The sequence below is a fragment of the Ylistrum balloti genome, unplaced genomic scaffold (genome assembly GCF_031769215.1).
Source record: "Ylistrum balloti isolate Yb309-2 unplaced genomic scaffold, AGI_CSIRO_Ybal_v1 Utg370110, whole genome shotgun sequence".
Classification (NCBI taxonomy): domain Eukaryota; kingdom Metazoa; phylum Mollusca; class Bivalvia; order Pectinida; family Pectinidae; genus Ylistrum; species Ylistrum balloti.
This window is the reverse complement of record NW_026782132.1, coordinates 1,513,639-1,528,654: the sequence shown is the minus strand read 5'-3', so window position 1 is coordinate 1,528,654 and position 15,016 is coordinate 1,513,639. Positions and strand designations below refer to the sequence as shown.

Below are 15,016 nucleotides of genomic sequence, written 5' to 3'. Positions count from 1 at the left end.
TAAGTGTAGACCTAGCAGTCCTGTACTGAAATTTGGACTTTCGGGGAATATTGTAAGTGTAGACCTAGCAGTCCTGTACTGATTACTTACAACCATGTTGATCATTCCCTGACACATCAGGATTTCTGAGGGTACTGTTGTTAAGTTTACAAACTTAATGTATTCAATGATAGGCATTATATGGTGTTAAATTCCAGTTTAATCTGTGGTCATGTTATTTCCTTTTGTGTGTGTTGGGTAGGAGGGGAGCCTTAAGCCTAATAAATTAGGTTAATTTCAAATAATTTGAGGACATTGCGAAATTGCATTGATACAGTAATGACAAAATTAAATCTGTATATATAAATATAAATCAGATGTATTCACATCTTATTTGATAAAAAAAAACATGTTTTGTATTTATTGTAACTTTTACTCATAGATTGTTTTATTCATTAAGCAACAGAAAGAGACATTATCTGATAATTTAATTTCCAATCTTAAACAGAAACCATCAGGTGGAGCAAGTGCTTTGCCACTTCTGAAGGAGGAATCTCCACCTAAGGAAGTTGCATCACCAGTAGAAACAGTAGCAGCACCACTGGAAGATCAGAAACCAGTGGAGCCAAAGCCTACCAAAGAACAGGTCAAGGTCATTGATGTAGAAGCCAAGGTTGCTCCAGTGGAGAGCACTTCAACCAAACCAGAAGAACAGGAACCTGTGATTACTATCAAGGATAATAAAACTAGTATCCAGATCGTAGGTGTGTACAGCGATATGTGAACTACAAAACATTTACACTTCCAGTAGATTGAATATACCAAACTTTTTATATGGTTGTCAAGTTTTTAAATTAATTTAGGACAATTCATACAAACTTGGAAATCTTTTAAATGGTTTTGATATACCTATTAGTATTCATTAATTCTGTTCATAACCAGTTCTGTTTAGTCAAGATCACAAAAATGTGCTGTTTGTTTCTAGGTAAGGATAAGCCTAATGCTGAAGTCCAGACAGTTAGTCCGTCATTGGAGGCGGACACTGGAGGAAGCCCTAGCAAGCGATGGAGCATGACAGAGAGTGATAAGGACAAAATGCCTGGTCTTCCTGTCAGTCCTGTGGCTCTGGGTGCTGTCAAACTCAGAACCAGGCCTCGTCCTAAGAGTCTGATTGAGCCCCCACAACTTCCTCAGCCCAGTGGGGATGAACTGGCTAAGGCTTTCAATAAACGCCTGTCTGTTCGAAAGGAAAGAACAAATGATGAATTCTCAGAAGATTTCTTGGAAGTTAAAAAGGAATCAGTTGATGTAACACCAGTTGTGCAGCCATCTGATGGCAAAAAGACATCACCTACAGGTGCTGCCCCTTCAACAGGGGGAATAACTTACGTGTTGAAGAAGGAACCCTTAAGAAAGACATCATCATCAGAGAGTGCTAAAACTCCGCAGTTGAAGGCAGTTTCTGAGGAGCCAAATAAAGATGACCAGTCAAAGCCCAAGCCGACTGAAACTGAAGCAGAATCTGTGAGAGTTGAAGTGCCCAAGAAAGACATTGTACCTCCTTCTGTACAGGAAAAAAGTAAATCTTTGTCAAACAAATTGGCTTCACCGCGCGAAGAGTATAGGTTGAAAAGACAGTCCCGCAGTAAGACGTTGCCTGTGCAACCAGTTTCACAGGAGTTCTTGGATGAAAAGGCTAATGAGAATGCTGCAGCTACCAGTAATTTAAGCCAAAGTGTAAAACAGGAAGCTTCAGACAATAAAACAGACATGCTGTCTTCTTCTCTGTCTAAAAAGCCAGAGCCAAAACGTTCATCTTTGAAAGAGACAAGTAATGCTGCTGAACCTTCATGGTTTGCTTTGGCCAGGCGGAAACAGGCTGACTCAGAAAAAGAAGAAACCAGTGATACAAAGAAGGAAAATTCACCACCTGTTGGGGCTAAAGTTAACCCATTACCATCCTATGCAGGAGCCAAAACAACCCCTTTACAATCCTCAATAGGGGCTAAACCTACACCATCACAATCCTCTGTGGGAGCTACACCTACACCTTCACAGTCCTCTGTGGGGGCAAAACCTACACCTTCAAAGTCCTCTGTGGGGGCTAAGCCTACACCTTCACAGTCCTCAATAGGGGCTAAACCTACACCTGCACAATCCTCTGTAGGTGTTAAGCCTGCCCCTGTATCAGCAGGGGAAAAGCCTTCTCCAGGACAATCATCAATAGGAACAAAAACAAACCCTTTGGCGGGTAAAAAACCAAGCCCTACAGATACTACAAATACCTCTAGTGCTACCAAGGAGGGGTCAGTACGGAGCTTTAGAGACAAAATGGCTGAAAAGTCTGAGAGTGCCCCCTTTAACAGGGGCAGTGTTAAATCCTCAGGGGTCTCTAGTAAGGAAGAAAAGGAGAAAATAAATGGGAACAAAAAAGCTCCTGAAACAAAGAAGGAACCAGAACCTGTACAAAGGACACTGTCAAATAGATCAAAGTTTGAAGCAAAGAGTTCTACAACTGGCAGTGGTAGTCAAGCATCAATGTCTTCCTCGTCTTCTTCAACTTCTTCTGTTCCAGCATGGAAAGCAAATTTGGCGAAGAAGAAGGAAAAGGAACCACAAATCAAAATAGAAATCATTGAAAAGAAAACTGAGAAACCAGTTATTCCAAAGAAACCTACCAAGGCCTTGGAGGAGGTAAGTGATTTCTATACATACACACTTGTCATTGGCTTTCTGTGGCAAATAGAACTCAAAAAATCAAAGACATGTTTATAAATACCCCCAAAAAATGTTACTTGACACTTTTACATTCCTTAGGTCATTGTCAATGTCAAGGTCAGTGTATAAAGTCAAATGTGAAGTCCAGCTTGATAATTTCTTGTCCCAGGCTTAACTTTACCATTGTTGCTTTGAATGAAAGTAGTAAAATGCAAAACAAGTATGGGTCATTGTCTGAGCTCAGATTCAGAATTCAGATTTCAGAAACATTTTTATCGTTACAGAGATCTGTATGAAATTTCACATACATTGTTTCTGTATTTTGTTCTGCATGTCACTCTCATTGATCTCAAGGTCATGGTCAGGGGTCATATTTGGCTGAATAAGTTCAACACATCTGTATGATACTTTTTTACAATCACTGAGACAAAAGGGATCATCAGATCTGACAAAATATGCTCCTATTACATGTGATTGTCCATTTAATTAAATTGTGATTTTGAAAACAATTAAGATAATATTTTGATATTTTGTCAATTTACTGTTGTTACAATAGCAATTTTCAAAGTCTGCAGAATGTCTATGCTTATGTGAAGCCGCTTTATAAATTTGGCTGATTTTACAACTTAGTTTTGCCTGTGGTTTGTCTTAGCTATTCAGCGTCCATAGTTAAGAACTTTCTGCTCTTTTATGATGGGGATTCAAGATGTGTGAAACAAAAATACCTGAAAATATTAGATAAGATATTAAGTGTTGAAATATATGCTGTATACACACAGGAAAACCTCTAATTAGAATCTGGAAAAAGATTTCCTTACTGAAAGCTATAATGTTTAAGTTCTGATATGGGGTAGTCGTCTCAAACAAATTCCTTAATTGATAGCTTAGTTATTTATCATAATAAAAAAGAAAAAAAATGTGAATATTATACAACAGGCTTAAAAACTAATTAATTTCAATTGCTGCAGGACAGATCCCATAGGACATGTAAGTAGTGTATCCGCGTGGCATGCTGCCAGATCCCCTGTTTTACTACCCCACTTTTGCTACTCTAGGGTATGGGTTAAAATTAAATGAACTTTGAAGATACAAATATTATATCGTATCCAGAACTCTATAACTTGGGTATTGCCAGAGTTTAACCATAGGATCAGTAGCTCCAGTTGGGAGCATGTAATTCCTCCATATCACATTTACTCCTACACTCATGCATTTGGCACAGAGGAAGGCTAATTGATTTCATTTACATTTGTATCATGAAAGGATTTTAAACTGCAGTAAAGAAATTAATGTTTATTGAGAAATGAATCTGTCTCGAATCCTCTACAACACAGTCAGGGATTGATCATTAGTTTAAGAAAACCAAGGGAAACTACTCCCAAGAATCCATAAAACATCTACTGACTACATAACAGAGTTATGATTGAGGAAAATAAATTGGGTTGTGTAACATGTATGTGTAAAAATTTGCCCTTGTTTCCTTTCCTTGTTTTTATTGCTGATGTTTTGTTGTGATTCTTTATTCATTATGTGCATGTCTCAATAATATTTGTGTTTCAGTTATGTCAAACTCTCTGTCTTATATGTCAAGAGTTTTAGGTGTGGGAGGATTGGAGTAGGGATATAAAATGGGAAATAGGGGGGAGAATGTTTATCCAGGAAAATGGAGGGTTTTCATTACCTTTTTTCTTCCAAAATGTTAGCAGTTTTTCTGATACCATATGCATGCTGATTTTTTATTTTGATATTGTATATCCTTTTAATGACAGTTTCTATATTTTTCAGCTATCTGTGTAAAAAAACCTCTTTTTGTTTTCATAGATATTGTAAAAGGAATTATTTATCTCAAATTAGCTAATTAGGGTTTGTATTCTAGATCATAGAGTTAGAAAGGAACATCTGGGTTTGTTTGGACTAAACATAAAACAATACAGTCAAAAAGGAAATTATTTGATTAAATATCCGTGTAAATTAAAGAAAATGGACAAAAGATAAAAAATGTCTTGTTGGATTTTCCTAATCATAACAATCAAACACTAATATACTGGTACACAATTGTACATAGGAAACATTGAGTAACATCTAATTAGGAGTAAAATGTTACATTAGTATGTTTATTACTTACTGAACAAGCACGAGGAATGATTGAGATTGACATGTTGCAGCTATTGGAACTTGTCACAGACCTAGAACATCAATGTGTTGATGACAGCATATTTTTGTTGTTACAGAACGTGATACTACGAGACAAGCCAGTGGTGGACAAGTGCAGTGACAAGAGACAGTCCAAGGTTCTTGATATGGTTAAGAGTTTCCAGAAACTTGAGGTCAGCTGATGTAGAAAACATTTCAGAGATTAATTAGCAAAGTCTGCCTCTGAGCAGTTAACACAAACTGACCTCCCTCAAGGCTGAACCACTTACTTCCCCTGGTACACTTAACTCCCTGGAGGATGTTAACCGCCATGTTAGTTTGGGGACAATATATTACCTGTGAAGAGGAAAATGATGTGTTGAAGACTATACTGATACATGTGATGTCTGGGAAAAAGAATACACTTCTCATCCAAAATTAAGCTTAAAAGCTTCCATTTTCTTTTCAGATAGTGAAAGTAATGATATGCTTACCTCCCCATAGCATTGGGTGAGCTTACCTCCCCTTACAATGTGATGTAAGCATATACCTCCCCTTGCATGGTGCTGAGCTGACTACCCCTTCCTCAGACCATGAACACTTATAAGTAAGTGATGATCAGCACACCAGGACATTAGACTAAACTACTGCAAATTATTTACAACTACAGCTATTTACCGTTACAATGATCCAGATTGTTTTGTGCCAGCTTTTAGTGTTAAAGGAAATTTAGTGTCGTCTGCTTTTTATTTTGAAACTTAGGGAACATTGACTTGGATGATCATGAAATGTTTAAAGCATGATTGATATTGTTATGAAAAAATTGTTTAAAATTCATCAATATTTGATTATGTCAGTAAAACGCATCAAAAAAGTGATTGAGTCAACAACTGTTAAGGATATCAGATAATACCATTATTATTTGTCATGACAACACAAGATAAATGACCCAGTCTGGGCATTTTGATGCATTTATACATTATTGTCATAGCTGCCACCACTGTATCATAGAAACTGGTATACTGACTTTGTGTCTTGCATTTTGGGTCATTCCATATTGGTTGATATCGCAAATCATGTGAGGTATCTGAAAATTGTGTAAAATAAGCTTTAGAATGAACGTGTTAATTATCTTGAGTGATCAGTGATTACAAAAATCAAATTCTTTTGGAAGCAAGTCCTGCATATAAAAATTGATTTCTGCTGTCAGAATTGTTTTGTGAACAAGTTGATGAGATGTCCAAATAAGAGAAATTTTGTACCGAATATTGAGGAAAGGTAATGATATGTAAATGTCAGTTTATATATACATTGTATTTATTCTTTATTATTATCAAGTGTAATCATATGTAAACATGTTCCTTCTAACTATATGAATTTTAATTTATGCCTTCTTTAATTTACTGTAAATGGAAAAATCCAAACCAATCTTTTTATCTACAATTAGGTAAATATTGGTTTACAAAATGTTAAATGAAAAAATAAAAAGGCATTTTTTTGCTCACCTGAATATTTCCTGATAGAAAAGAAGTCTGAGCTTGTTGGTGTTGAATATATAGAAGAACCAAATATAAATTAACAGTTAAGATCATTCTTGTTGGCCTGGATGGAAGCATTCAAGGGAATACCTGGGGGGAAAACCACATGGTTGGACATTGGTTCTGGGAATCTAACCGCCACGCCTCAGTGAAAGGCAAGTACATTACCACTGCACCGTCCAACCACCAACAAGAAGAGCTATCGCTCTGCTGGCATTATAATCAATATTGGATTGATTGGTATCTAACAAATCATTAAAATTGTTTGTTTCTAAAGTGCAATATATATAGCTATATAAGATGTGTTAATTGTAGTATAAAGGTAGTCATTAATCACCTAAGTTTTTGTGTATATGTAGACTTATTTTAGCTATATAATACCGTCAGTAATGTTATCACTCACTAGAAGGTAGTCATGGGTAGGCACAATTTTCTTCTTACGTTATACACATAGGAATCAGATTAATTTTAATCATCATATGCATTATTGAGAAAATGCAAAGATCTATTTTCTCATAGGATAAAGTCTTAATTTAATTGGTTGACAGATGAGGGTAATCACTTAAGCAATGTGATGGAAGAAAAGGTTTATAAATCAGTGAGTATTGGAAAAAGACATTGATATTTTACTTTGCACAAATATTATGCTTTATTTGGCTATAGGTTCTTGATGGATTTGACCGCCAGTGAAATGTAAGACCTGTGTTGATTTATGAGAAATGTTAGTCTAAGCTAAGAAGCAAAGAACATCCATTTTGTAAATATATTTATGTTATTAGATATTAAAACATTATAAAATTTTAACATTAGTCATTCATTCATGAATCAATGACCAAACCCATAACAGATACAGTAGAAATCAATGGAACGTTAATTAATGTGAAAGCTAAATTAGGATTTAAGATCTAAACTGCTTACATTATCTAAATTAGTAGGTCCAACAGGTACCAGGGCAGTGATGTTTTTAGAAACGGTCATAAAAGCATACATGCTTATTGGAATTATTGTTGACATTCTTGTCAAGTTTTGCAGTACATATATTGTACTTGTTTGTTTCATATTTTCCTGTAGATCTCAAAAAACGGCTTCGTACATATCAAGACGAGCAATTTTTGCTTTTGTTTTTTTTTAAGATTGAAGAAAATCAGGTGTTTGTTAGTATCTATGTTCCAAAGACATCCCGTTCCTGTTTATAGGTATGACCAATTCTATATAGTCCTTCATTACCTGTAAGTTTAGCTGTGTGTAAATACAGGCCCTGTCCTTTTCGGATAGGAAGTTTTGAGTACAGCTTGAGAAAAGCACTTTTTATGAAGGCCATAATTTTATTTTGGTCGTTTTGAGTACAATTCTTCATTAGAGGTCTCTCTCCTGATTTCCATGTCAGAAGGGAATTTGTACATTATCAAGACCTTGTGAACTTACTTTTGTACAGTTAACTATACCACAGCTTGCCAAAACTCTACCATTTCATAATGGATAGTTGGGTAGTATGAAAAGGCATTACAGCTACATGTAGATGACATCATTTATTTATTACAATTAGGTTAGGCCTGTGTTTGAAGGATTTGATTGTCTTAGTTTTAAGTGTGTATTTTTGTTAAAAATTGTATATTAGTGATTTGAAAGGAAAACTTTACAGAATCAAAATTTGAAGGTATATTCTGTGTACAAGTGCTACAAACATATTATTTAACAACATATTCAATTCTTGAAAAGATTTGTCTCTGTCAATCCCAAATGAAAATTTGAAAAGTTTTATTTTATATTAGAGATTTTATCTAGAACGTTTTAACTTACCAAAGAATTTAAGTTTTAAGTTGTCAAAAGTAGATAATTCAAACTATGATAATTTATCACTGGATAAACAAGACTAAGGTTTTGAAATTACAAAGAAATTATTTTTACGTATGATTATTATGTTTCTCGAAATTCATTGCTGTAACTTGGTGCTTGTCTATTCATCCGTCATACATAGGTATTACTTGTGAAAGGACCTTCCTAATACCAAAGAGAGCCTTAGGCTGTCCTGGCATGTCTGTCTGGCAGTCCGTCTATCTGGATGTGTACACCAGACAATAATGATGAAAGTACAAGAAATATTAGCTCTGTCCTTGTGATAGACCATGACAGCTATGTTCATTATCCATTGTCTGTATGTAAATATAAAATACAAATTTATTAAAAAAAATACACAGTTTTTTATACGAGGCTTGAGTTATTTTTTCGTATCAAGGAAAATACTATCGTTTGGTCTGTTTTTACTCTCGATCTCATTGGTGGAGTCATCTTACTAATAAATAGGCTCCTGGATTTGATTGGTGGGGTTATCTTACCAGTAAACGTTTTCCATTCTATATACATATACGTGATATGCTCATTACATGTTGCTTAGAATCGCTTATTTTGATGCATAACTGAACACAAATATTTCATTTTATTGATACTGCAATTTGAAAAAGATTGACTAAATATCAGGATATAGATAAAAATAAAATAAAGAAGAAAATGGGCCACAGAAGAAGGGTTATCCCTCAAATTGGTAACAATGAGGTACTTAAACTAACTTAACTGAAAGCATCTTCAATTAACTTGTTAAGTATCGAGTGTGTCGCCCATGAAAATCAATTACAGCTATACAGCCGACTTGCTCAAAATGTACATTTGGTTTTGTCGCATTATGCTCCATTCTTCTACCAAATCTTTAACAGCTCATAGTGTCCAAAACTGAACAGTTCTGAGAGGGAAACCAGTGTTCCATGGGATTAAGTTCATTGGATAGTCCCATGCTCCAGATAATGCATACTCAATCTTCCTTTATGTGTCCTAACATCATCACCCATAAGGTTTGATGTCAATATCGATAGGTTCACCTTAGTGTTTGACATCAATGATTTCATAGCAGTAAATCTGGGCCGTATGGGTACCATTCTGAAGGACAAAGAGCTGTCGAGGTCAGCTAAGGCCTCCGCACTGAATCGGGCGGTTAAGGGAACTGGTAGTGCTGATGACCGTAAAGCAGCAGTATTAAGACGAATCATAACTGTCTGTGTGGTTACCAGTGAACCAGAGTTACTCCGATGTTTTCGTGACGCCGATGCAGTCTGGAATCTGTGGGGCAGAGCTAAGATAGGTCTTGGCGTGATCTTGTAGCCGACCTCCATCATGACGCATGAAAAGGCTGTATCCCGTATATTTACTATGTATTATCCGAGTAGAGATTGATATTTTGGGATGATGTCTTTTTAGTCGTTTCTGTCTTATCTAAGTCATATTTTGTGTAATCTTGACGCTCATACAATCTGTTTCGTTCAAGAACTTTGTAATAATTACAGAAGTTATTTTATTCTTTTCATGAATGGATCAGGATACGACATGTGCATCTCGTCGACACAAAAATATAGTTCTAAAGCTTGATAAGATAGAATGCATACTGTTAATTAGGACGTATGTTTCTGCAACTTTCTGATCAATCCATCAATGTAAACATTCAAACATCTTGCCAAATGTCAGAAATTGGTTTCTGTCAAGAGGCGGCACTAGAAGTGACTTTCAACCGTCTGTGTGAATTATTCATTCTACTTTCAAATTTAAGCTTCAACTGTTTATCTTGTGCACTTTGAATTTGCATTTTTCAATCACACTATCGCGAGCCGTAACCCCACAGTCGCCTTGCTTATTTTACAAGAATTCTGTCAGTTTGTCACGTGCAACTGCTCAGATTACAAAACTGGTTTTTGAAGCTCAAACTAAAAATAAAGCATATTAAATTGTCCAAGAGCTGTCACGATGGAGTATAAGGTAGCACGGTCCGTCTCAGATTCACTTCTCTGGAAAAGGATGTGAATTTAAATTTAACTAAGTGGTACGATGTTCTGGATGAATGGTGATCACAATGTTCGCAGACCATCCTCACCTGTGGTTCCGTTTTGTCAGAATCTGGTTAAGGTGATGTCACGGTAAAATGTGCTGTTCATGGTGTTACATATATCTAAATTATTTGATTTCGTTAATCAGTATGTGTTGTTTTATGGACGTTGCTACAGTAAGATGCATTTGATACATACAATCACGTTTCTACACTTCACTACTTTTTCAGTTGAGTATAAGGGAGATAACTCGAACATACTTAAAGAATAAATTTGTTTGCATCGCGTTGTGGTAGTACACCTGTCAAATGTAATGCAAACATCTGAGATTAATTTTTATTTCTTATTTTAAGTCCTCGAGATTTCCCGAAACCCAATAAGTCACATTTTAATTCATTTGCATGTTGACAAAGTTCATAATATATATTTTAAATGTAGCTGATGTGGGACCCATGTTTTAGAGGTGATTTAAGTGGGACAACTGTGTTAGAAGTAACTGATGTAAGACACCTGTGATGAGGTCACTGGTTTGGCACCCCAGTTTTAGATGTAACTGATGTGGGACCACTGTGTTAGATATAACTGATGTGGGACCCAGTTGACCGATGTTGGACCCATGTTTTAGAGGTAACTGATGTGGGATACCATTGTGTGAGAGGTAACTGATGTAGGACAACTGTTTTAGGGGTAACTGATGTGGTACAACTGTTTTAGAGGTAACGGATGTTGGACACCTGTGATAGAGGTGATTGGTTTAGCACCTCTGATTTCGAGGTAACTGATGTGGGACCTACGTGTTAGAGGTAACTAGTGCGAGACCCCAGTTGACCGATGTTGGACCCATGCTTTAGAGGTAACTGATGTGAGACCACTGTGTTAGAGGTTACTAATGTGGGATGATCCCATTTGACCGATGTAGGACCCATGTTTTAGAGGTAACTGATGTGGGTTACCTGTGTTAGGTGTGAGTGGTATGGCACTTCTTGCTCTCTGCTTTCACAGCAGCTATTAATAAGTTGTCAGTAAGAACTGGTTGGCTCGTGGCCAGTATACTGTGACCGGAAGTGTTCCATTTTACTGTTTCAATGTTATGTCATTTCAGTGTGATAGCACTGTACATGCCCTTGAATGATGTCATTAACCGTGGACAATGTCATTATATTTCACTGAAATTGTTATGAAGATGTGAAACTTCGGATTACAAACCCAATCACTGTTAATCATAATTATATCTGATAATATGCACTCTTGATAAGGAAATATTTGCAATAACTTCCATGTCTCGCCGATAACAGTTAAGCTTGATATTATTATCTTATCTAACTTCCCGAGGTGCCGAACCTGCGTATCGAATAGATATTGTCGATAACCACATGACTCCATTTGATATTTATAGTAACGAAATGATAAACTCGTAATTGTTTACTTTCTCTTTGGCCTGTTGTATATAAGTACAAAGATAATCGCATTGGCTGGAAGTTAAACTCTATAGATACTGTAACAAAGTGATACCTTAGACCACTGCTAACATGACAAAGCTACCTTTGAAAGTTTAGAATGTCGTAAGAACTCTGAGGCGAAGGCAGCTGATACATCGGGGCATATTTGCCACAATGTGCAAACAAAAACTTCAACGTTTCTGATCTGTTCTTTCTGTAAGGATATATTTGCCAAGTATTGTTCCTGGGAGTCACTTAACTCACTATATAGTGAATTTTCCATGCGAAATGCATGCACTTTGGCCTGAGGAAAACTGTCTTTTTATTTGGCTTAACGTCATTTTTCGGCTACAAAACGCTGTGTAAAAAGGCTAAAATGTTACATTTCACGTTTTCGCGACAACAAACCACCATTGATAGAAGCAAAACAGGCATCTATCGTACTTGGTGTTAGGACATCACGCAGCAGGCGCCTTCGTCTCCGGAACGTCGCCTAATATATACAAAAAGTGCTGTTGAAGATTATAACATGCCATTAAACTTTCTGTTTACGGTACTTCATTTGCAATAAAAGATTAAAGACAAAGGAAAACGACGAACTCATTTAAAGTAAAAATAGACTTTATTGGCAAGAGTTTCTATTCCCGGCCCGAACACATCCTCACGATTGCACTGTACGCCGAGACTAGACAACGCCCGGACGGCACGTAAAGCTCCCATTAGACGGACAGACCGGTCAGAACAGATTCAATCACAGCAGTCCCATGGTAAAAAATACGGCCAAAAGTCATATCAGTGATACCGGTCCATCCATAAAATGGGCAATACAGTTACGGGAATATTTCACATTTCTTAATAAAATGGATTGAAATATACATTTATTATATACAACAGCATTTTAATCGTATCACCACTGTATCTACAAACAATACAACCAACACAATACTTCCGTAAGTTACAACAAATGTCTTTCTTTTGAAATTGATATCTCTCATATTGAAGTACAACAGCCTAGGCGACCTCAGAGTTCGTGCTATATACCCCACAGTGTTTTATTACCTGTCACAAAACACGTGGTGTATATGGCACATGTCTACACATAAAACTAAAGTCTACAAGTCGTTAAATATACAACAGCAAGGTGAAATAAAGACAACAATCATACTAAATCATCTCAACAGAAATAATCTCTTACTAGGTCAAAATGGCCGATATGCTAAATATAACCTATTTTTTATTTTACATGTACCTACTCTGTAGGTCAGCTATACTATCAAAGTTATTGGAGGTCGTCAATCACAACATGGTATAAACTATAGCATATTTATACTTGTTCCTAATCTGTAAGAGTTTGACTTTATGTCTACAAATATACTTCTTTTTACTTCAGCTAAGCATGGCCTTGTGTTTCAGATCGCTTGTATATTTCCATTATCTCTGATGCTGATTGTTTGATCAAGAAAACTCCATGAACCGATTGTTATTAAATTTCAAACTAAACTAAATGTTGACTTGTCATGGTACGAAACTATGACGTCACTGTTGTCCCCGAGTGTCATGTATCAATAATGATGATATTGTTAACTATACCCTAACCTTGTACATCTATATATATATATATATAATGGCACAATATGCGATTTAGTTATTTCTTTGAAATCCATAAAACGTCTCGGAACTGATCGAGATCACATCGAATACACTCTGGACTTATCATCCAACCAGTGATATTTCGAAACCACTCTGGTTTTTCATTAACTACTAGAATACACCTTACTTCTATGATCGGATGATTTCAGGAAATTTCTCGTCCCAACTCAGGACTCATCACATTTCTAGTACATTTTAATTACCCCCTGATCGAGAAGAGCTGATGAGGTCGACCGCCGGGTAAGTGTTCCTATCTCCAACATGACACACTTTCTGTAACTTTCTAGATTAGATTTCAGCACGCATATTATATATATAACATGTGTTCATGTAGTTAAGGATTTTAATGGAGGTTTTACCTGCAGGAATCAAATAAAAATATAAATAATTTGGTTAAAACGAATATCATACAAAAATTAAAAAAAAAAAATTTCTTCAATGAATTTTTACAATCAAGTCTGTAACAATTGTGTAAATGAAAGGACACTGCTTTCTGTTTGTTCGCTGGGTTTATGGCCGTGGGGCAGTCAGGATCAATTGGAGGCGGGGTCTCCTTGCAGAAACTGGTGGTTTTTTTCTCCAAACAACATAATGGAGGCCTGTCGTATGCCATCCAGGACAACCAGGGTATTGTTTCTTGCCCAAGACACAACCACGTCAGCAAAGACCTGTCCGTTTCATAGCTTCATGAGAAACAAACAACCACGGTAAGGAGAGTCGAACCACGCATCTCGGCTGTTCACCTAACGCTAAGGTTGTTTTATCTGGTCGAATCGCAGCCCCTTTAACTTACACTGATAAAAAGTGAAAATTCCAGGACAGAGGTATAAACAATCTACAGTGGCAATATAATGATAACAATACATAAATTATAAACAATCGTGTCAGGCATTGGTTAGAGCAGAACATTGGTAGTGTTAGATTCACGCCAAAATCTGTATTCACATAACTATCGATAACAGCTTACACAATAATTCAATATTGAAAAAGTGTCAATTATAACTGGGGGATGAATGGCGTTCACAGAATCCTCACGTAACCCATGGCAAAACAATGACATTCACAGAGAATCCACACAGGACTAAACTTCGACATTCACAGGGCACTCACTCATGCAGTACTGGAATGGCCAGGTACGGAAGCGCATTCCGGCCACGTTGTGTTTTATTTTATCTCGAAATTTTGAGTTAGTAAGTCGAACTCGAAATTTCGAGATAACAACTCGAAATTGCGACTTACTAACTCAAAATTTCGGATTACTAACTCGAAATTTCGAGTTGCTACCTCGAAATTTCGGGTTAATATCTGAAAATTTCGGATTATCAACTCAAAATTTCGGATTACTAACTCGAAATTTCGAGTTACTATCTTCGGAATGCCAGCACATGCCCAACCATGGCAACCCGATTACGAATGTCTACACGTACCCAGCCATTGGACCCGACTTCCGAACTGAACACTTCAAACCCGAGATGGAATCAGTACGAATACGTCTTTATTTTCATACCCATTAAATACGTAATGTGTTCCAGGTGGATGTTAACTCTAGACAAGCTACATACTAACTAAGCAGATTCATTCAGACTTGCACACGTTTTAATGACATGTATATAGTACAACTTGTGGCCTGAGTGATTGTGACCATATGATTTTCGAGTACGATATGCATTTGAGCAGATGTATAGCGGAT

General features: G+C 36.4%; 1 protein-coding gene across 11 annotated transcripts in view; it reads left to right on the top strand.

Annotated features, from left to right (window-relative positions):
- The window catches only part of LOC132550168 (cell surface glycoprotein 1-like), a 71,015-nt gene extending 62,442 nt beyond the window's left edge, over positions 1-8,573 (top strand). For 9 of the 11 annotated variants that reach the window (XM_060214186.1, XM_060214189.1, XM_060214187.1 and 6 more), the window contains 4 exons: positions 488-743; positions 965-2,673; positions 3,666-3,684; positions 4,929-5,037. In XM_060214186.1, coding sequence (XP_060070169.1) covers positions 488-743; positions 965-2,673; positions 3,666-3,684; positions 4,929-4,930 — 1,986 coding nt within the window. In that variant the 3' untranslated portion in view covers positions 4,931-5,037. Of the gene's footprint in view, positions 1-487; positions 744-964; positions 2,674-3,665; positions 3,685-4,928 lie in introns of all 11 variants that reach the window. The other 2 variants (XM_060214190.1, XM_060214196.1) reach the window with 2 other exon arrangements.
- The last annotated feature ends 6,443 nt before the right edge of the window (positions 8,574-15,016 follow it).